The sequence below is a fragment of the Phalacrocorax carbo genome, chromosome 10, assembly GCF_963921805.1.
Source record: "Phalacrocorax carbo chromosome 10, bPhaCar2.1, whole genome shotgun sequence".
NCBI classification, from domain to species: domain Eukaryota; kingdom Metazoa; phylum Chordata; class Aves; order Suliformes; family Phalacrocoracidae; genus Phalacrocorax; species Phalacrocorax carbo.
In genome coordinates this window covers 22,090,017-22,112,349 of record NC_087522.1, presented here as the reverse complement: position 1 = coordinate 22,112,349, position 22,333 = coordinate 22,090,017, and the positions used below count along the sequence as shown (strand labels likewise).

General features: G+C 39.2%; 1 protein-coding gene across 3 annotated transcripts; it reads right to left on the bottom strand.

Annotated features, from left to right (window-relative positions):
* Window positions 1-435: 435 nt before the first annotated feature.
* PTGR2 (prostaglandin reductase 2) lies at window positions 436-17,047 on the bottom strand. Of its 3 annotated transcripts, none has more exons than XM_064462420.1 (11): window positions 16,981-17,047; window positions 11,275-11,343; window positions 9,737-9,855; window positions 8,205-8,396; window positions 7,090-7,260; window positions 5,867-6,076; window positions 4,935-5,056; window positions 3,514-3,601; window positions 2,755-2,794; window positions 1,414-1,521; window positions 436-589 (listed from the first exon to the last, which is right to left on the bottom strand). In XM_064462420.1, the coding sequence occupies exons 2-10, from the start codon at window positions 11,309-11,311 to the stop codon at window positions 1,457-1,459; spliced, it is 1,044 nt and encodes a 347-aa protein (XP_064318490.1). In that variant the 5' UTR covers window positions 11,312-11,343; window positions 16,981-17,047; the 3' UTR covers window positions 436-589; window positions 1,414-1,456. The 3 variants fall into 3 exon arrangements, with proteins under 3 accessions (XP_064318490.1, XP_064318491.1, XP_064318489.1); XM_064462421.1 differs by having other exon boundaries at window positions 17,010-17,030; XM_064462419.1 differs by lacking the exon at window positions 16,981-17,047 and adding an exon at window positions 16,856-16,917.
* Window positions 17,048-22,333: the final 5,286 nt, after the last annotated feature.

Sequence of the window (22,333 nt, the reverse complement as noted above, 5' to 3'; positions counted from 1 at the left end):
AGAACCTTTATTGCCCTTGATAGCTTACCTACATACATGGATGCTGCTGCAGTCAAGCTGCCTTTATTACAGTAAAGAATCAATATCTCAGCTTGATCTCACTCTGAATCAGCCCTCACATCATCAGCTCTTAACAGGCTTACAACTTGTGTGAATTACTAGGCAATTGCTGTAAAAGTAATAGTGCTGGGAATTTTATAATTTTATCGTATTTTGTTTCATTTGTGAAAAAAACCTCCTAGAAGACTGTCATTCCTGGAAGGTGTGTCAACTCTCAGTGCCAGAGATGAGCTCACTCTGGAGTAGCTCATCAGCAAACACCATTCAAAAGCACAAAATTTGTACTTTGGATAAGCAAATTCAACTCTGGAAACATAAATATGTCAGACTGGCAGCCTTCACCTATAGCATATGAAAGGAAAACAACTTCTTAACACCTTTTCAGTAGTGTTTATTGTTATGATTGCTTTCTTACATTCATAGAACACAAACTCACCACGGTTCATAGCTGAAGTCTCTTTTGAAATATACAGCTCCTGAATTAGCTTGCTTTGGATACTACCCTATGATACACTTCCTTCCAAGCCGGCTGGAATTAAAACAGAAAAAGGGTCCTCAAGTTTTAAGAATAAAAGGCATTTTTCTCAAAACAGGCGGTTGAAACTTGAAACAAAATTGATAGATTGGAGGAAGCCAAATGTAAGGAAATGCAAGTTATAGGACATTGAAACTTGTATGTAGGAAGAGGTTAAGTCTTCAAGGGTGCGAGAAAATATGAAAACACCATGGTGACACCATGCCCCTAAAAGTGCCATATATGTTTATGTACAATTAGACAGACACACACAAAAAAACCCCACCAAATTCAACGGTGGACTTTCTGTTCCTAAGTAAGTAGAACAGATACTATTGCAACTCAGCAGCAACAGCAATACTAATGCTCTCATTTGTAAAAATACTCCTGCATCAATAACAATTTTCAGGAGCAGTAGCAACAGAGCCTCAGGTTAAGATCAGCTTTGTTGCAGGGTATGGAGTGTAATGGTTGGTCGCATACACGGAGTGGGCCATTTTCTTTTGCATTTAGGTATTTGCTTTAGGAAAACTGTAAAGAGGAGGATGTTCATTCAGGAAGATTAAGCGTGTTAAAGTGAATTAAGGCTATTCTGCTGCCTTGCAGAAGTTGAATGCAGAATGCAAAGTATGGTGTGCATTAGGTAACCTACAGGGTGATGGCGATGCTCTCTCTACTCATTTCTGGTATAAATGACTGCATCCCCATTTCCAGGTCTATTTAGTTTATTAGCATAGGTTCTGCCTTAGCATCCCAGAATCTCTGCTTTCAGTACATACAGAATAACTTAATGATTTATTTAAGAAAACAGAAATTAGTATAAGTAAAAACTTGCTCACTGTTAGAAGGAGAATCCAGTTATGCTTCTTGAAGCAGTAACTTTTACTTAGAAACTGAGACGATCTGTTTTCCAATATTGCCTCCATTCATCAGGGACTGGAAAGCAGCTTCAGGAGAAATAATAAAATAAATTAGTGCCAAAGAAAATGTGCCAGGTGACTTTCAAAAAAAGAAAAAAAAGGTAGATGAAATGCATTAAACAGCTCCTCAAATTAAGAAGGAAAAAACAAAAAAAGCTAGTCTGTAATAAACTGCTAAGGTCAGTTTTGTGTAATAATTAAAAAAAAAATATGTATTTGTAAGCAACTGTTTAGCCCTATACAAGGTAATGATTAGATTTGCTGCTTTTGTGATATGCCATACAAATACCCACCAGAAAGACAAGGTGTGTGACTGGAGAGCCCACAAATGCTGTGGGTTTCAAAAATCTGTGTGAAAGGAAAAGGTTTATAAATACTCTATGTAGTGCAATAAATGCCAGAAGCTCATGCAAAATAATAAATCTGAGTAAACAAAGTCTGAAATATGATAGCTATATTTGATCAAATTCCTTCAAAATACATATGGATACCAGTAAGTAGCAACAACTAGAATGAATTTAAATCTACAAGATTTGGCTATTGCTTAATTCTACTAGTTTCTTATCTTGTGAGACTAAAGACTAAATGGACTAAATTATACTCTTCCCTTTTACTTGAAAGGGAAGCGTTCTCACAGCACATCTTGATTCACCTGGCTCTCTAGCTTTGTCTCACTGCAGACACAAGGCTGCCTTCATTTTTACATTTTCTTTGTTACAGATTTTTTTGAACAGGCTACAGGCCATTTTGTTCCTTTAAAAGAAGTAATTTTTTACTTTGTTTAGCAATCTCTAATGTTTTCCCCTTTCTTGTGTGTACTTTTCAATTTATTTTTCGCTAGCAAATCCAATAACAAGCACTATTAGAGATTGGGTTTTCTAAAGCCTAAGTTCAAGGTTTCCAAAATACCATTTTCTTGCACACAAGTTCTAAGAAACGGGCAGCACCTTAAATCTGTAAGATCAGGGTGACTATCATCAGCTGCTAAGGTAGCAGTTTAACAATTCATCCCCCGCCCAATAGTAAAACAAAAATTTTTTAAATGTCAAAATTTATATTCAGTAGGTTTTTTTAACGTAAAATAATCTCACAGAATTTTTTAATACCTTGTGAAAAAAAAATTTATTATAACATAAAAATCATGTTTTACCTAAAATACAAAAATCTGAACTGGCAAATGAAACAAAAGAGGCAGTCAATCTCTACTGTCATTGTATTTAATCAGATGATTATTCTTAGAAAATGGTGTAAAAATCTTACCACCAATGTTTGCTAAGCCTTCTACCATGGTCTCTCTGACCTGTCAATGAAAACGAGTCCTTTTAGCTTTCTTTAAACAAGATTAACATTCCTTAGAAACATGCCATGAAATTGCCACAGAAACAACCAAAATCTAAAAGATTCTCCTGCTAGTATGGACAGTGCTCTCTTTGGGTCAGATTCTTTCATCAAGAGAGGAGCAAATACTTTCTGATAAACCTATAGGCAATTTACTGCTTCAATCAGAACTGGAACATCCCTGCCCCTGCCAAAATTTCACATCTCAGGATTTTCTCAGGTGAATTTAGTGATCACCTGAAGAATCAAAAACTAATTTAGACAGACCTCACAGGGAAGGGATAGAAGATAAAGCAACTACCCATCCCAAAATAAAAAAAATGTGATTATAAAGCTTGAAACAAAATTTCAGACAAGATCCCAAAAGCATTCAGGACACTAATCAGGAATTTGGAAGTAAGTATTTTTGAAGGTCTGATCCCTTAAGTAAAAAAGCACTTGCACTATACACTGGAAGAAATACAGACACCAGCAGCATGTAATTAGGAAGGTCTGTCATACTACAGTCACATCATCCTCAGCAGGTGTCTACTAAAACAGTATACTTAAACATTCGTAAGAAAACCTGTTCAATACTGAGGCATGGTAAGAGAGCCAAGGCCAAAGAAAGACTTCTTGTAGTTAGACCGTGATCTGAGAAGGTAGCATCAGAGCCCATAGATTAGATGTAAAAGTTCCTACCTTCAGTTTACCCTCTTGGATCCACTGACAGAGTTGTAACACACTAGCTTCTTGTTTGTTCATATAGTTCAGCACTAAGAATCTTTCCCTGTGAAAGAAAAGAATGAGCCTTGATTTAAGAAATGTTGGTGACCTTATTTCAAAATCTTTACAAATCTTTTCAGGAAACAAGATTATTGAAACTGAAGGATTATGAGTACTAATTACAGTAAGCACAGCTCAGAGCTTTGCTCCCTTCCTGAGACAGCTCCCTGCAGTGACAGCTTGACAGCAACGTAAGTCTTAGACAAGTAATTCTGCTCCAGTATCAGAGAGAAGAGTAATAAAAATCATAGACTAATTAGGATTGAAAAAGACCTCCAGATCACCAAGTCCAACTGTCAACCCGACACCACCATGCCTCCTAAACCATGTCCCAAAGTATCACCAGAACAAGCAAATGTCCATAAAATGTGAGTGAATTGCTAATCTTTTTTACTTTTTTTGTTGTTGTAGGGAGAATAATTAAGGGACCTGCAACTAGATGGCAAGTATAAAGTAACTTTCAGGCTCCCCAGAATTTTGCATATCCTGCTGTCACAGCCGCCTATAGCAATCAAGAGAACCTGAAACAATCATCAAAAATTTTAGTCAGTACATTGTTACAAGTAATTATATTCTCCACTGCCTTCTATTAGGCATGGTGTATTTTAGTATTTTTAACCATTTTTTAAAAGTACAGACCACAGAAACAGGGACAAAAGAATTTTAGTTAGAAGAGGTCAATCCATTTGCAAAGAAATGAGAAGTCTCCCCAACTTTCTGCAATGCAATGAATGAAAAATCTCCTAAGACTGCTCCTAATCCCTACCTTAGTTCCACCTGAATCCTGACAGGAGATTCAGCAATTCCCAGCGTCATAACAAAACTCAATGTTTTACCTGCATGTATCTGTCACACCTGCAGGCCCATTATCTAACAAACCCGCAAATACTAAAAATGTAATTTCAGTACAATCACTGCATCAGCTGCATCCTTACTTTTAAAATACTTGATTTTTTCTCTGCCTGAACTTCTACACTTAGAGAGAAGGCACTCTGCAAAACATCTGAGAACAGAACCATGGCAACACCTTCCCTCGCACTGAGGAATCTGTCAGAGACTCCAGGACTAAATCAAGGAATCACAAACAGGGCATATCAACGGACAACTATGTTAACATGTAACAACATCCTTTCCCAATTTTATGCTGATACAGATAAATGTAAGAGAAAGGATTTACTGACACTGCGATTATAGTTTCCTTTTTTAGTATGGCAAAGTTCTGTTCTGATTACATGTGCCTATTGCGGATCTACAGACTACCTTCCAAACATCAGAGTCACAACATCATGTGTGCAATCCACTGGAACCCAGTCACAAGTTCCGGAGGAGAAAAGTACCTTGTGATATTCCTTTCTTTCTGTATTTTTTCTATATCAGGAGGCAGCGGAGGAGGATAAGGCACATCTTTGTTATACTGAGAAATCTGTCCACACAGGATGATATGGCTGTTCTGATTCATCTGTTTGGGACAAAACAAAGCAAGAACCACTACATTCCTTGGTCTCCGGAACTGCATTTTCCAGAGCTGCCATAGATTATATTGCAAAATTTTCACACGGGTATCCTTATTTAGAGCCACATTTCCTAAAAAAGAGTGAGAGAATTGCAGGCAGTCCCAATTCAACCTATGACAACATTCAAATAGATAAATGCAGGGCAACAGTGGAAAAATAAATGCTATACAGCCTATGTGTAATTTTTTAAATTACAAAGAATATAAGAAATTGTTATCTTACTGTGTGCCCTTTTTGTTAGGAGGAGAGGGGTAATAGGACCAAGAAGTTGGATACAGCTGTTGGATACAGCTGTGATTTAGGGCTCCCAAAGACAGCATTGCCACCAAAGCTCCCTGCCATGAGACAGAGTAGTTTCACATTAACAGTGAAAAGGCCCGGTCAAGAGTCTTTATGGAGGCCCAGGAGAGCTGGTCTTTTGTGAAGACAGAAAACCAAAGCTGACAAAAAACAAGATTGCTACGCTGACAGACAAGGTTTCTAGAGTATTACCAAGTCTCCTGGCCAAAGATGCAAAAGATGAGAAGCAGAAACTGTGTTTCTATTACTGTACTGCCAGGCTAGTCGAAATGACAGACACTGATTTCAAGTATCTGATGTCTCCTCAGGACCAGGATCAACACCTGCATTAGATCAATGAAGTGGAAAGCCTGCTCTGCTGTATTGCAGGCTGGTCTCCTGTATGAATTAATTCAAAGCTGGGCACACAGGCACTGGAGAATGACAAGAATAAACCCAACAGCTGGTATAATCACCTGACTTATGACTGTATCACTGATGACTCCACCAACATTGTCAAAGTAAACATCCACGCCACCTGGGCAGAGTTCACGTAGCTGCTCCGCCACATTCCCCTTCTTGTAATTGATAGCAGCATCAAACCCCATTTCTTGGACCAAAATGGAACACTTTTCATCTGTGCCAGCAATCCCCACCACTCTAGAGCAGCCCTCCAGGCGGCCAATCTGCAGGAGCACAGATTAAAACAAACAAACAACAAACCCCAAACAATAAAGAGAAGTTAGATCATCCATCTGCATAAAGGTACCAGTGGGAGGAAGGGGGCCTGAAGGGGTGTTATAGTTATCCCCCATCCCACTAAACCCAAGGGAGCAAAGTTCAGTGCATGCTCCCATCTCATGTGACACAACTGCTCTTGTCATTCCCTCCTCACACATAGAGAAGGGGCCAAACCAAAATCTGCCATCTTTCAAAGCTCACTGACTGGAGGAGGTTTAGTCTGTGGAGTCACCAATGACTGGCAGTACTGGAGGGCCAAATATAGTATAAAACCACCACCTGCCAAGTAGTGTAACATAGCTAATAAAAGGCCAAAAAGATTGGACGGTAATTGATTTAAATACATTCTTCATAGATTTGCTTATGCATTGTTTCTTCATAGCTCCTCTTTATCAGTGAGTCTTAAGCTTGCTTAACACTATTGTGTTTGTGTGTGTATATATGTGCATGTGTGTACATAAATTTGTAGATATGCACATACACACACACACAAACACACCATATGTTCTGCAAAGCTGAGGAGGATAAAAGGGCTGTAAATCTCAAAACACAAAGGATGTCATGGAACACAACATGAAGAAGGGTTTACTACTTTTTTTACTATTTTCTAATAGAGAAAAAAAAAGTAAGTTGCCAATCAACTCAAAGACTGTGTTCAAATGGCAGACTACTATATAAATATATAGTAAATACATGTATTTATACCATCTGCTTTATTTACGCTAATGACAAGTAATCACCTGGGGCAGTTTTCTCCTATCCCAGTTTCATGAAACTTAAGTTTCACACCTAAAATCTTTATCAGTGAGAACATGAGCCAAATCTGTGAAACCAGCCTCTGCCATGGAGTTACACCTGCTCACATTTACAATGGTTTTATCTGTATGTTTACTAACCAGCATGCTTCAGAAAATAAACTTGGTAACAGAGTATGCTTATCTGTCTTAAGCCTGCTTACCTGGCCAGCCAAAGAGCCACAGGCACCAGCTGCTCCACTCACCACCATCGTCTGACCTGCACCCACAGTCACGTGCCCTTTCTCCTTTATACCTAAGAGGGCCGTCAGTCCCGTGATGCCAGCTGCACCGAGAAAGTAGGAAAGGCGTCCATTTACAAGCTGTGGAACAAGCTACAAAACAGAAATATGTGGTGGTGTTCATTTCTTTTTAAGGTGAGGTATTGTTTGCTATTTGATTGTCTGAACATAGAAGACTAACTTAGGATATTTACCAGGCAAGGTACAACTGGCAGGTACAAGTTAGCTATAAACTAGGTCTACCTTAATAATAAGTTTATAGAAAATGAAACAAAGATTAGATTTCCAGTGTTTTAGAAAAAGTTTTTAAACAAAGTCACTTGCAAGAACTTTAATTATGAAAGTGTCAAAAAGCAGTTGTGAGATAAGAAGTTTCCAGCAATGGTGATCTATCCTTATGTTACCATAAAGGATAAAATAGCACCATTTTATCAAATATTGCAATTGCAGATCAGTGGCAAAGGGTCCTAAAGGAAGAAGCTTATTGGAAATTGTACCTTCTTAAACTAGAGTGATTTTCCGTGTTACATGAGGATAATGAACACAATATATCTAATGCGCTGTTATGTCTCCACATTCAACTTAATGTTGAATACCCTTTCCTCTGTGGGTGTAAAATCTCAAGTACAAGTTTTCACTAAGGCATGTTAGTGAAATAAACTGAATTAAATATATCTAAAGATTTTTAAGTCTTATGACTACATTCTCATGGATCTGGAGTTCTAACTAGAATTAGGATAATTAGCAGAATTAATTAAACAAAGCAGCTTCAGGGAAGTTTATTAAAAATCCAACTGAAACAATACTGGCATGTCTGTGACCAAAAAAGGCATTCACATTTTTCTTTATTAAGAAAAGAGAGAAATTGATACAGATTTTGCCACCTGCAAGTTGATCTGCCTTTTGAGAACTGATTGCTTCAATAACATTGGCTTGTTTTTCACTAAGAAATAGTATCATTAGCCACCATTTAAAAAAAAAAGAAGGTGGTTTAGGAAAAGAAAATAGTGACAATCTGGGCTTTGTATTTACATTACCTTTTGTAGCATGCTTCCATCTAGAATGGCCACTGTCTGCCAGGGCCAACTGAAGGATGTCACAAAGTCTCCTTTAGCAAGGTTATCGTGCTTGCTCTCCTCCACAACCCCAATGCCACCACCATCGGCAACTTCAGACAGCTGCCAGGGCAGGAGGTAATCTGAGCCCGTATCCTCGTTCATTCGGCAGCGCTTGAAAGACAAGGCTTTAATGAAAGGCTCTGATGGAACACATGGTTTGTTTATGACTTCAAATTGGGGATGAGAGATATTTAAAACTTCAAACACAAAGGACTACTCAAAAATCTCAGTAAGCCCCAAAAAGTTACCATCTTTTCTTAAATCCCTTTCCCCTCTTGTTTGCTCAGTACAAAAGGACCATTCTGACCTCCTCCAGCAGCATTACCAAAAACAACACCTTCTATAGATGCTGCCTCAAGGTCAGCTGTGCAGCCAAAGATGACTGGCTTGGATCTGATGAAGATCCTATAAGTGCCATTCCTTAACTGGATGAATAATAGAAATACAGGACTGAAAAAAACACCCACAAGTCGTTTAGTCTGTGCCTATGCACTGGAGGACAGTCAAATATATTTAGACCATCCTTGACAGAGATCTATTTAACGAAACATCTTGAAATCTGTGAAATCTGAAGTCTTTCCTTTATACCTCCCCTTGTAGTCTGAGTTAATACTTCAGGATTCTTGAACTTTTCCTTAATTCCTGAGCTAAACCTACTTTCCTGAAACTAAGACTGCTTCTTTTCTCCTATCTCCATCTATGTAGGGAAAAAACTATCAGAATTCTCTTTATAGCTAACTTTTACATACTAGCAGACTGGGTCGGTCTGGTTCTCCTCCTATCTTCACTTCTATTTCAACCCACAGCTCTCCCGACCACACGATTTCTACAGTTTTGCAGAATTAGGTGCAAATGCTGGTTATGGCTTCATTCACTAATCCTCTCTGTTTCCAATGTTTACAAAGTATTGATGCATTTTTGTCCTGCCATCATCCACTTAAGGAGAAAATCTGATTTCCATTTGTAAACAAAACTGACAATAGCTAAATAACATTTAATTTGAATCACTTATGTGTTTTGTCTAGAAATTTTTGGCCTGATCATGTCCCTCTCTTGCTTCATCATGAAATATTTTTCCTCCTCTACCCACATTCCCCTCAATTGAAAAATACTTCCTTCCATGGCAAAAAAAAAAAGAAGCTTAAAAATGTTTAAGAAGTTCAGAAAAAGCTGATACAAACAATTCTGTAATGGTATACCAGGGCTTACAGTCTCTTCCTGGTCCTATAAAGTCATATTCCTATATATATGTATAACAGGCACATTAATGCCAAATTCCTTCCCAATGTAATTCCATCAGAACAAATAAAATCACTAAGTTATACTAGACATGCATATGCTAGACATACCAATCCTGTAATTGGTAACTTTGGTGTCAAACATCATGAAAGATACAGAAATTAAGACATTTAAAAAACAAATTCTGGCTTAGCTCTCAGTCCATCACCTACCATGTAAGGGTCCACAGAGAGATAAAGGGTTCTAACACGCACTTGTCCTGCTTGGATCGTATCTGCTATTGTAGTTTGTTCCAGTCGGAAGTTTTCAGCCACTGGCACTCCATTCTTACCTAGAATTATTTCAAAATCAAACAAATTAATGAATCAATATAGAGCTTCCCTTAATCAATATGGGAAGGCCTTTTTTAAAGGTAGTCCTCTCTAAAATAAGTTAGCCTGTATCTTTATTGAGGTATAAAACTACCAACCAACTTTCAGATTTTGTATCACAGGCTACAATTTAAATGGTGCACTGATACCACACAAGCTAAAGACCTGATCCTGTTCATGCTTACCTGGGCCAGTATCAGGCACTTGCACTGACTGACAGTTTCCATGCCGCTCGCTACACATAATATTTACAAATGATTATGGCAAATTAAAAGAAGGGGCTGTTCCCATTCTCAAAAAACGGTTCTACACACCCTATGTGCTGAAAAGCACCTAACTTTCAAAACAAAGATATGCATTGGGACTTCTCTCACATAACAAAACCATTGTGTGCTATTTTGCTAGCAGCAAATGACCATAAATTTTAACCAGGTAAGTTTTAAACTCTCAGTCTCTTTCAACTCAAGTGAGATTGGGGGAACACAAGCTGCTGTCACTGCGCATGTAGCTGCAAGAGCATCCCTTCCCAGCTACAGACAGACCTCCTTAAATTAAAGCTTCCCAGAAACACCTATATGTCAAGAGCCCCAGAACTGGAAGCTTCACCTTCAGATTGGTACCACATGCAGCAGAAGTTTCAGACTGACAACTGGAACCACTGGCACCAAAAGGAGAGAGGCAGACACCCATGTATTTTTTATGTCACAGTGACCAGGCAGCTACAGCAGGCTACTGCTGTAACATTTGATTTGCATTAGAAAAGACTTATTTGCAGGTCACATGATAGTTCTTACCTCTTAGAACTATTTTGGCATTGAGCAGTATACAATACCACAAAAAAATGTAATGCATACATGTGTGTCTTCTACAACAGACAATTTATAAACTCTCTCTTCAAAAAATTTTGCTGAAATCCATAATAAGGCAAATGGGTAAGCAAGTAAATAAACACATCCTCAAAAGAGTAAATTTTAAAAAACAAACACTTTGAAACATGGGAGGAAGAAAAGGTTCAATATTTACTAAAAGGAAACAGAAATGGACAGTAATAAAATTCTTTTAGTCGCCTCTTAAAGTGCAAAGAGAACAAATGTCAGACCTGAACAGCAATGCTTGCTAATCTTTCTTCATTTTGAGTCCCAACACTTAGGGTTTTCTCATATATTACACATTAATCCTTTTTTTCTCACCCAAGAGTTTAAAAATCTGTATATACAGACTAAATAAGTACACTTCACAATAAACTTTATTGCTGCATGCAATATTAAGATATATAAACGTCAACATCTTAAGTTAGTGTCTGTTTCTACCCTCACCGTTTTGGAGCATTGGGCAACCATAACACGCACAATGTTCCTTTATTGAAGAGAAATACATACCAGGGCGTGAATTCAGCACTACTCTCTGTATAATCATCCCTGCTTTTGCAGCAATTTCGCACTCGATTCCTACAAAGGAAAACATTGTTTGAAGGACTGAAACATAATTTTTCTTTAAGAAGAATATGGGGCAAAGTACTTAGTAATTTGGGAACTGGGGATGAAATATGGACCTCACCAACTTCAGCATCCATGCTCAAGAATCATATACAACAACTTCAAATGTAAAATAAACAAATGTGTGAGTAAAGACTTTCCCTGTTTACCTTGTTAAAGCCATGACTTTATACAATGTCACAGTAGCACCTTTTGGAAAGACTGAAAATTATAATGTACCATGCTCTTTGGAGGATCATGACCACCCTCTACCAGGCTGTAGGCAACGTGTTTGGTTTGCTTTCCTGTGCTGACTGAGAACACTGTTCCCACCTAAAAGACACTGAGGCAGTTTTGCAAGCATTGTCAGGTGCAACTCAATAAAAGGCATGCACATATGCCAGAAATAGCAGTATGCAGATACATGATAAAAAGAGATTCTTGTGTAAGATGAAACAGCAAATCTTTCTATTAGCAGTGCAATTTCTCCTAAGAAATGGTCTGGCCCAGAGATGAGAAAGAATCAGATCACCATTTGATCTGTTTTACTGAAAAACTACTTCTTCATTTTCAACAATTTAAGAGAGGACTGTAAATTTCTGTTCTTGCAACCGTGAGATGTTGAAGTGATTAACAGGGAAAAAACCTGATAAGAGGAGAAAAATAATTTTTTCATTTGTTTTCAGAGATAATACAAAATAAAAAAATGTTCTCACTACTATTCTCAGTGCCACAAAAACCAACCTCTACAAGAACCAAGGACATTAAGGAACGAAACCTGATAGCTGATGCCTTTGTCATAATCTGTATTTTGCTGACAAGAACGGTAACTTGGAGTGAAGCTAAACAGATGAGCCTAGAAAGAGTTGTACATCATCACCACTCATCCAACATTTTTATTCTTTGAACATTTCAAAACACAGAACTTTCTGTTCATACTGTTATAATGCTAATATTACAGCACTCCCAGACCATCAAGAACTACAGCTTGGAGTGCTGAAAAATATAACAACAACCACCAAAAAAAGTTACCAGGAGAAAATGGGCATACCCCTGGCCCTTCCCTCTCCTCTAAAAGCCGCAACTGACTCAAACCAAAAATATCTTGTTCATAAACCAGTCAAAGGTTAAACATTTGATGGTGTTTGCACTTGAAAAGCTACGTATTAGGTAAAAATTATTCAAGAGTTAGTTTCTTTTCAGTATTTCACCACCTAAGGGTGCTGTAAGAAAAACTACAAGAAATGGGTCTCAGATGTGTCTTTACAGCGTCACATCAGTGAAAAATAAGTGACCTGCACAGTTCTTGGGACAGAACAATATAGAACATCAGGCTACAACAAAAGGGAAAACCCTACACTTCGATGAAGTTACTAGGTACTGTTTAAAAACAAAAAAATGAGCATTGAAAATACAGGAGTTTACAGTTGAAGAGAAAAACAAAAATTTGTTTTTATACCCACATAGCTGATACAATCTCTGGAATAAGTATACTCATGTAAAACTCTAACAAGGAAGGATGGCCCAAGGTAAGTTTTGGCAGATCTTGGGCTCAGCATTGTACTCTGCTATAGCCTTCCTGTGTGATCTTGGGCACGGCACTTTGTACTTCTTTTATAAAATATTTTTCAGAACAAAATTCCAAATTCTTCTTCAAAACTTTGAAGTGGGCAGGTCTATACTCATAATGGCATCTTCTGTCTTTATAATGCATGAAAACTTTTTAACTTTATATTCCATGACATTCCTAAGTGCACTTGAGTGTAAATCTTTGAATTTTGAATTGTTGAATACCTTCAGGAAGAAGGTGAATCCTTTTACACTAGCTTGGCTGATAACATTTGCACAACAAAATTACATTCAACTGGTGCAATTGTTATCCCCAGAGCAACTGTCTTAGCATCTGAGAATTTGTGCTAATTCTATGAGTATTTTATAAACTGTCAGATAAGCCCAGTACAATTTAAAAGGGCACCTATACCCTAGTACACAATTTGTGCACATACAGAGCTCGGCTTGAGTTTACAGCCACTAATGAAGCTGCTCTGTGCAGAAGCAATGAGTTAAGAATGAAGTGAATATAAACCAACAGTGACCTGACAGCTCACATGAAATCTGGGCAAATAATTTCTCTATATACTCTTCATATTCAGTTCAAATATATCCATGGTGTCAAGGGTTTGATCCACTGTTTATAAAACATAGAGTAGGCAGAACTGCTGCACAGCTCATGCCTTACAGAAAGGCCCACTGCCAAAACAGCTGACTCAATTTTTATCTTGACACTAAATACCTGTATTATGCAAACAAAAACCCCCAATCTGAAGAGATTATGAAAACCATTTTTATTGTGCCTAACACAGACTTGAAATATCTGCTTTCTATTACATTATGGAGAAAAAATACAGTTAAAAAAAAAAAAAAGCCAAAGATGATAACATATTGAAAGGAAAAGCAATACAGAGTAGCATAGAAAGATGAGAGTGGAGAAGTATACAATGTAAGTTTAGATTACTTCTTTGAATGCCTGACATGCTGAGAAACAAAAATGCTAGTGATTTCCCAGGTCACTTTCACAGCTTTTGGCTGAGAATCTTGTCTACGAATTCAGTCTGAAGATCTTCCAGACACTGTGAGTAGGAGGACAGAAAGCAAGGCTGGCAACTGAACTGTCGCTCATTCCATGACAGCTGTCACAGTCAAATACAGCACTGGAGATGGACATTTACTTCTGAATATGACTGCACTTACTCTATGGTGGAAGTCAGTAATGCCATTACACAAGCAGATCTTCACACTAATATCGTAACATAATAAGAAACAACCAAACTTTCCTCACATTATAAGTATTATGAAAGTGAGTAAAGAATGTAAGTAGAGGTATCACCCTTTAGCACCAGAAACTGAAGAAAGCTTTTGGAGAAAGAGAACAGATTTTTTTAAAGCGAAATAAAGTGGATTTATATCGTACACATAATACTTTTCAATATATGTGTAATACCAATGTGAATGACACTTCATTCTTTAGTTTTTTAAGAGACCAACAGGAAGCAACATGCACTGCCATTTTAGCTTTTCAAAACAAAAATAATCTGAGTTGATTTTACTTTTTAAATCAAATGGATTAAAATTAATTGCAAGTTTTAACATCACCATTCTACGCCAAGATCACCTGACTCACCCTATGGGTACAACAGGAGCATTAAGCAGCATGACAATGGTCCCATCCGGGGAGTCTCAGATATGTTTTAGACTAGTTTTATTCTTAACCCCTTCTCCCCTTGCCTTTCTTTTCCCATTTTTGCAGAGATTCATGACAACACCTTTTAAAAATGTTAAATAAGTTCCTCAGCACTAAAATGCCCAGTTTGTTTGTCCTGGGCTTGGTTCCTAGAACTTCCAGTTTCTGCGATTGCCGATAACTGTTTTCAGTTGCATACGCTTTTGCCAAAACAATTCACCTGCTTCCAAGTTGTTAGAGCCCGTGCCAGGTTCAGTCTAGTAAAAAAAGGAAGAGCAGGTATTTTATCCCTCCTTCAACTGGCCTGGGCAGCCTGGAGAATGAAGGCAGTCAATGTAAATGGATTACAAGTAAGACTGGAAGTGTTCTGAAACTGTGGTGTCAAAATGGCTGGAACAAGGATCCTCAGCAAAAGAAATTTCAAGGAAGAATGACTCTGAATGAGGAATATGCAGGAAGGAAAGACAAGAAGGGCGGGCACAAGGGATCTGTGAGAACAGAGAAACATGGCAAGAATAGCAACTTGAAGGCCAATAAAGCAGGGAAGAGAGAAATAGAATGGGGAGAGAGAACTGGAGAAAGTAGAAATGATTAATAAGACAGAACCAAGGAAACTGAGATGGGAATGGCAGGGCAAAAAGCAAAAAATGCTAACTGTAACTGGCAAACTGAGAAGAACGGAAATGGAAAAGCGAATGTAGTGGATTAGGCACCATTACACCCCAAAGGAGCTCTACATTTGAAGAATGTTCATTAATTGCAAACTCAAGTTTTCAAAAAGTAGAATCAATACTGACTGACATTAATGGAGAAAATTGCATGCTACAAAAAGATAAGTACTTTTATGAACTGAACAAACAAATCCAGATTTCATAGAATCATTTAGGTTGGAAAAGACCCTTAAGATCATCAAGTCCAATTATAAACCCAACACTGCCAAATCCACCATAAACCATGTCCCTAAGTCTTTCAAACACCTCCAGGGATGGTGACTCAACAACTTCCCTGGGCAGCCTGTTCCAGTGCTTGACAACACTTTTAGTGAAGAAGTTTTTCCTAATATCCAATCTAAACCTTGCCTGGCACAACTTGAGACTGTTTCCTCTTGTCCTGTCACTTGTTACCTGGGAAAAGAGACTGATTTCCCAACATTTCATCATTGAATTCTCTGGTGCAACTGAAGTTCCTCCCATAGCATTTTCTCCATGTGGATTCTCTGATACACTACAGGGGTCAAGGGCAGGCTGCAATCTTTCCCTCAATAAACAGGTGCAAAAATAAGAATGCCAATAGTAGTAAGATCTTGATCCATCCATTTTTAATATGGATTCCAAGAAACCTAATATCTTTGAGCTTTTTACCAAATTTGACTGACATACAGAGTGAAAGTCCCAGTAAGTATACACAGTCATATTTACACATAACAGGATTGCATAAACTTTGCTTTTTCAAATCTGGTGTCAAAAAAGCTGAAAGCTCTCGGGTACCACCTCCTGGGCTTTTATTCAATTTTCTTTAATAAATAGTTGCATTGTATTGGAGTTATTGAAAATTGTTTAAAAATATTAACAAACGAGGTCTGTTTTTTCTTAGCAGAATTTCAATTCAGGAATTAACACAGGAATGCAGATTGCTCCCAGAAAGGCAGGAGGTTTTTCTGAGAAGCCTGCGATGCAGTACGCAGGCTCCCACACAACAGCAATCCCAGAGAGCGTGACAATTATCCACTTTCCCAGGTAGGAAAACTTTGAAAGGAAAACTTTCCTTCCCAAGACCAAGGAAGAAAATCACTGCTGTCAAAGCTGGAAGAACCGCTGGACACTGTCTTGTGGATGGTTCAATACCCATTTCAGAAGCTGCAGACAGAATAACGAACGAGAGAGAACCCAAGAGAGGTCAGAAGCAAGGAAGAACGGTCAGTTGTACCAGAGGCACAGCAGGCCTGATCTGGGTGCTCAGCAGGGCTCCTCTCCTCTGGGACTCCTCCACCGCCCCGGGAGCTCGGCAAAGCTAGATTCGCACTCCTGTTCTAGAGGTGAGGCAACCCCAACAGCCTCTCCCATCCCTCAAACCTGCGCCCTCGCCCACTCTGCCCCGACGAGGCGCTAATCCCTGCGGAAGCGGCTCCCGGGAAGGAGAGCGGGAGCCCGGCCCCGTCAGGGAGGACTCGGAGGGTGCTGCCAAGCTCCCTCCCCCGCCCCCAGCAGACGGAAAGAGGCCCCGCAGGCCCTCCCGGTTTTACACCTGGCATCAGGGCTCGCTCGGCTCGGCTCGGCCCGGCCCGGCTCGGCGGGGAAGGTGGGTGCCCAACGGTCCCTCCCCTGACACCCCCGAGGCGCCGCCGCCGCTGCCCGCCGCGCCCCGCTCACCCTGAAGCGAGCCGCGATCGCCCCGCTACCTCACTGACAGGCGGCCGCGCCCCCTCCCCGCGGCCGCGCCCCGCGCATGCGCACAGGCCTTAAGGAGAGGCGGCGGGTCACCGCTTAAAGCAGCAGTGCGGCGGGAGGCGCGAAGGGCTATCGCGGTGAGAGGCTAATGGCCGGCAATGGCCCGGTCTCCCGCCGGCAGCAGGTGCCCTTTTCTTGCTTCATCCGTTTCGCGGGGAGCGGCCGGTGGGGCCTGGCTACCTGTGTGGGTGAGGTGGTGGTGGCTTATCTCCTGGAGTGTGAGGAAAAGGTGCTTCAGCTCATGAGATGCTTTTATGAGGGAGAGGGTAACACTGAGAGATATTAACTTCTTGCCTGCTCCAGTAGATGAGATTTTCTTCATGTATCAGGGGAGGTTTAAATTGGATATTAGGAACTATTTCTTTCCTGAAAGGGTGGTCAGGCATTGGAACAGGCTGCCCAGAGAGGTGGGGGAGTCACCATCCCTGGAGGTGTTCAAAAAAACATGTAGATGTGGGACTTCAGGGCATGGTTTAGGAAGTATGGTGGTGTTGGGTTGATGGTTGGACTTGATCTTCAAGGTTTTTTGCAACTGTAGTGATTCTGTGGTACAAGGCTGTATTATAATATTCCAGTGAAGTCACTGTTTTGTACAATGTAATGTTGTATTTACTGTGTATGTGTATTTGCTATGTTTGAATACAGATTAAGTGGTATCTTTACTAAAAAACAGTCTGTAGGAGGATGAATAACTGAAGAGCCAGAGCTTTCCTGGGATGAGGCTCAGGTGCTGGTGCTGCCTGATGTGATCACTTGCCCCATGTTGTAGTGACTCACCCTGCTGGAAAGGCAAACAGGTCTGTGAAGTGGCCGCTGAGCTGGTGGATGCTACTGCAGAGCTTAAACTGACCACTTAAAAGACTGGAAAAACTTTTCCAGACTAATGATCCTGATGACTTTGTACTCTTGCCTCTCACATAAAGGCAGGCAAAGCCTTTCTGTTGTCACTTTGCCCATAGCACTTTAATATAGGTCTAAGTGAACGATTTATTTGTGCCACCATGATATGCAAAACTTTGTGTTTCACATTAGTTGAAATAACATCTTGAAATAACATTGGAACATTGGAACCGGGGTGGTCTAGGGAAAAAAAAATGAGATATCTTTAATAATGGGACTTATACCTCCATACTTTCCCCCCATCAGTTGATCTAATGAAAGGTCAACTTCTTACTAAGGTAATGCACTGAAAGTAAGTCTTCAGGGTTGAAGTTGTCCCTGTAGTTTCAAATGGGCATATCTTATATGTAGAAGGCTTGCATTAACATGAATGAATGCTGACTTGCTTCATACCTATGCAAGGAAAGAGCAGCACAATTTTTTTTCTGAAATAATTATTTCTGTAATGATGTTAGATGTCATTATATGAGCAAACAGGAAAAGATTATGCAGTGTATTAATGGAGACCTCCCTGTTAATTTAGAAGTAGTGTATCTCAATGACTAGTGATAACTGAAAGAAAAGGGGGGGAAAGGTATGCTGATATGGGCACATGTGCATATTTTTGTTCCCATATATTATATAATGACAATACAACTTCACATTTTATAAAAGTACCAGAAAACCCCAAACACAATACACTAAATGAGCTTTTAAAAATCTCTGTACAACCTCACTTTTTCTTGCCTAGCACAGGGTGGCTTAGTTTTTTCCACACAAGGCTATCCTGAAAGGCGATTACAGTGGTCATCTGCAGTTTACTGTTTTAACCCTTATATTTACATACTTTTCCATTGTCTCTTTTGTTAAGTACTTGTTAAGTGAAGCTATTGTGAAATAAGTTTAGGCGTGAGTTTAAAATGCAGTAGCTATTCTACACTGGCCTGCCTTGTGGGTACATGTTCTACTCTAAGAATGCCTTTTTGTGGTTTAGCTTAATCCACCTCAGACTAAGCTAAACCACACAAAGTCACCCTTCATGTGAAATCCAACTATCCACGCAAGCAGGCAGTTGTAGAATAGTTGTTAAACAACAGATATTAGGGGTTGTTACCACATATAAATACAGCTAAATCCACCTGGCTGTCATGGTTTTCAAGTCAATCAGAGGTGAGGCAGAGATGAAATGGGGGATGTGTTTTTGTTGGAAGATGGTTGTGGTCACTGTCAACAAACCATTGCTGTGTCCCCAATAAGGATTGCTATTCAATTGAGCCTTACTTCACTTCGCCTAATTCAAAGTTTTATCTGACCAACATCAGCCAAATTTGAGAAGGCCAGAAATGTTTTGGCTACCTGGTGGGATAAAAAAGACTTTGTCCCACCTGATCTTTTTAGAACAAGGAGAGGGAGGAAAAAGAGAGGCTCTTGGTTACAAAGTCATTAGTTCCCAGAATCGTGTCAACTTGGACAGACTGTAAAAGTGAAACAGCTGTCTGGTTCACAGGGGTTAAAATCGCATTGCCATAAATTTCAGTGAAGCCAATAACAATAGTTGAAGTAGAACTCAAAAATCAAATTCTGGAGGCTTTTTTTTTTGTAAGATTGATTGACTCTTTAGCTGACTGCAAATCATCTTTCTGTTGCTGTTTACCAGCCCTTGATATGGAAACAATAAACCTTACATTTAAGCCTCACAGTATAGGCAGAATGTGTTTTTTAAGTACAAGGTAAACCTGTTCATTTTCCAAGATTTGCTGGGTTCATGGATCGTATGGGTGAGAGTATGTAATAATAATTCACCTTTTACACATTTCCATGTTCATAGGTAATCACAATCTTGGCAGATGTGTTCCCTTTCTTTGTTTTTAATTAATGTTACTATAATAAGTAGATTTTTTTACATCTGTATAGATGAATAATACAGATGTTGCTTATGTAATTAAAGGGCAGCTGTGTTTTGGCCATCAAACTCCTCTGGGGTATGCGTGAGCTTCAAAAGACACCAAATTCTTTAGCCTGTGTGTAGGGAGCAAAGTGGCATATGAAGTCTCTCAAGAAATGTCCTTCAAGGGTTCTGTGGATAGGAATGATCAGTTAGATTATTCAAATCCAACACAATCTAAATCTTTCTTTTTGATATAGTAAGTCTCTTACACGATAGGAAAATAAGATGAGATCTGCTGTGGGGAAGCATTTTTCTAAGGGTGCGGAAAGTTAGAGAATTGTTTTTTGAAACTATTCTGAAGAGAAGTGATGAAATGTTTGCTTAAGGTATTTTAAGAAAAGGTGTGCCTTTTCCATTGATAGAACAGCTTTATGGAAGAACTCAGTGAGTGATACCTCTCCATGTTCTTAGATAACAAAACCAGTTCACTTGTCCAACAAATTGTAGAACAGTGTTTCAGGCTGCAGTAAGAAAAACTACTGCAAAATCATGTGTGATAGACTTGATGTTTCTGGTTTTCTAAACTTGGTTTGCTAGTCCTCAATTACATTTCTTGCCCTCGTTGCTGAGCCAGGAGAACAGATAATGAGACAGTTCCCTTGTTCACTCCATGCAATGTCAGCTAACAGCCAGTGCTGCTGAGTGCAATTTGAGCTAATCCACATATCTTTGCATGAAATCTTCTAAGAGCTTGCAGATGATTCATTCTGCCAGCTAAACTGGATGCAACTTCAGCAGAGGACAGTAGCACATTAGGTCATTACAGCCATTTGCAGTGACTATTTGAATCAGTGTAAGTAATCCAATATATGAACTGAAAAATGTTAGCTTGAGACAGCTGTGAGGTTGAAGCGAGCTATTCAGCTGACTTTAAGTCAGAGTGACAAACCATGCTGTAGAGTGCAGTTTAAAGGTGATTTGTGAGCAGCTCAACTCCCTGCTTGCTGAAAATGTTGGAAAGGCTAGACAGCTGGGGAGAGCAAGTTGTCATCCAACTCAAGTTGCGCCATCCACTTCAGACAATTCAGTCTCTGCTTTTGCAGGTTTTCTTCAAGCGGGTCCTGTTCTGTAAAAAGAAACAAATGCCATGACGTATGGGCTGAGCATTAGCTGAGGCAGACATGTTTGTGGGAAAAGTCTTGCAGGTGGCCCCTTAGCTGTCTAATGCCTAATTAGAGACTAATGCCTTCTGATGCTAATTGCTAGCTAATCACAAAGTGGGCTTCATCTGTACAGGTGAATATACAGGTAAGAAGCAATTGCTACTTTTTATGGTAACTTGTTTTTCTGATGTTTACTGCTTGGGAACGTCCTGACCCATCTTTCTTTGTCATGGTTTCAAAAGTGGGTAGGATGTGGATTTGCTCTGTTGCTTAGAATTTTTGTGGTGGTAAGGAAGCTTTGCTACATAAGCAGACTTTGCTAGTCAAAACTACTGGTTTTGATATATGTTCACACAGAAGACTGTGGGCACATCTTGAAGAATCACATTCATTTGTAAGGCAAATAATTTCTTTTGTTAGCGAAGAAGAATATCACATTTTTACCTCACATGTGTGCATATATGTATGTAGATATTGTTCTTGGATGAAATGGAATAGTGCAGGAGTTGTTAGTAGCTTAGAAAGAATCATAGTTAGGTGTAAAGGCTTACACCTGAGAACTTTAACAAGGTAAATAATGCTTAGGCCAGACAGGAGGCTATTAGCAATGAATGCCCTATTGACAAGAACCTCCTAAAAGAATACAAATGGGTAGAACTTCAAGGACTAACAGTGGGAACATCCTGCTACAAAGAAGGGTGTGAAGGTAAGGGAAGGCCACAAATCAATCAGCAGTGATAACAGGGAACATCTTGGCCCAGAATGCACCGAAGCATGGAAACTAGGGGAAAGGTAATTCTGGCAGGGGGAGATTGCAACCACTGACTCAGTTGAGTCCTCTTGAGCATGCGCAGTGAAGTAAAAAAAATAATCACACTGTACCTTTAAATTTAAGGGGAGAAGATATAGACCAATGGAAGGAGAAAACACTTGAGAAAATTAGGATCTTCTGGTTTAGAACCACACTGCTCAGTAAGCGTGTGCATCTGTGTAGGAAATTTTTCTTTATTGCTCTGTGTGCCATTTCCATTTAATGATATCTCCCAGTTATACAAAAAATGATTCTACTAATACTCCAGAAATCTGTAACCAATGAGGTACTAATATAAGTATGGCTTGTTTCACACTAAGATTCAGTCATGCATGTCTATATCAGAACAAAAGTATCTTGAATCTTCCCAACTTAATATAAAGCATCACCGCTCATCTGTTGTAGACACCATTGAAAAGTTTAAATTTCAATTATGTTGTTATGGCCTGTAAATGCTGTAATGCATTTGGTTGCATGGTTGTAAATGCATAATTATAATTCAAAACAGGAAAGATTGAAGGGTTTTTAAATGAA

What these genes read in the sequence shown, in the direction of transcription:
- PTGR2 (XM_064462419.1), bottom strand. An exon ending in GTGGCTCTTTGGCTGGCCAG is followed by an intron (nt 6,077 to 7,089) that starts GTAAGCAGGCTT and finishes GTGCTCCTGCAG; the next exon opens with ATTGGCCGCCTGGAGGGCTG. An exon ending in TCCAAGAGGGTAAACTGAAG is followed by an intron (nt 2,795 to 3,513) that starts GTAGGAACTTTT and finishes TTTCATTGACAG; the next exon opens with GTCAGAGAGACCATGGTAGA.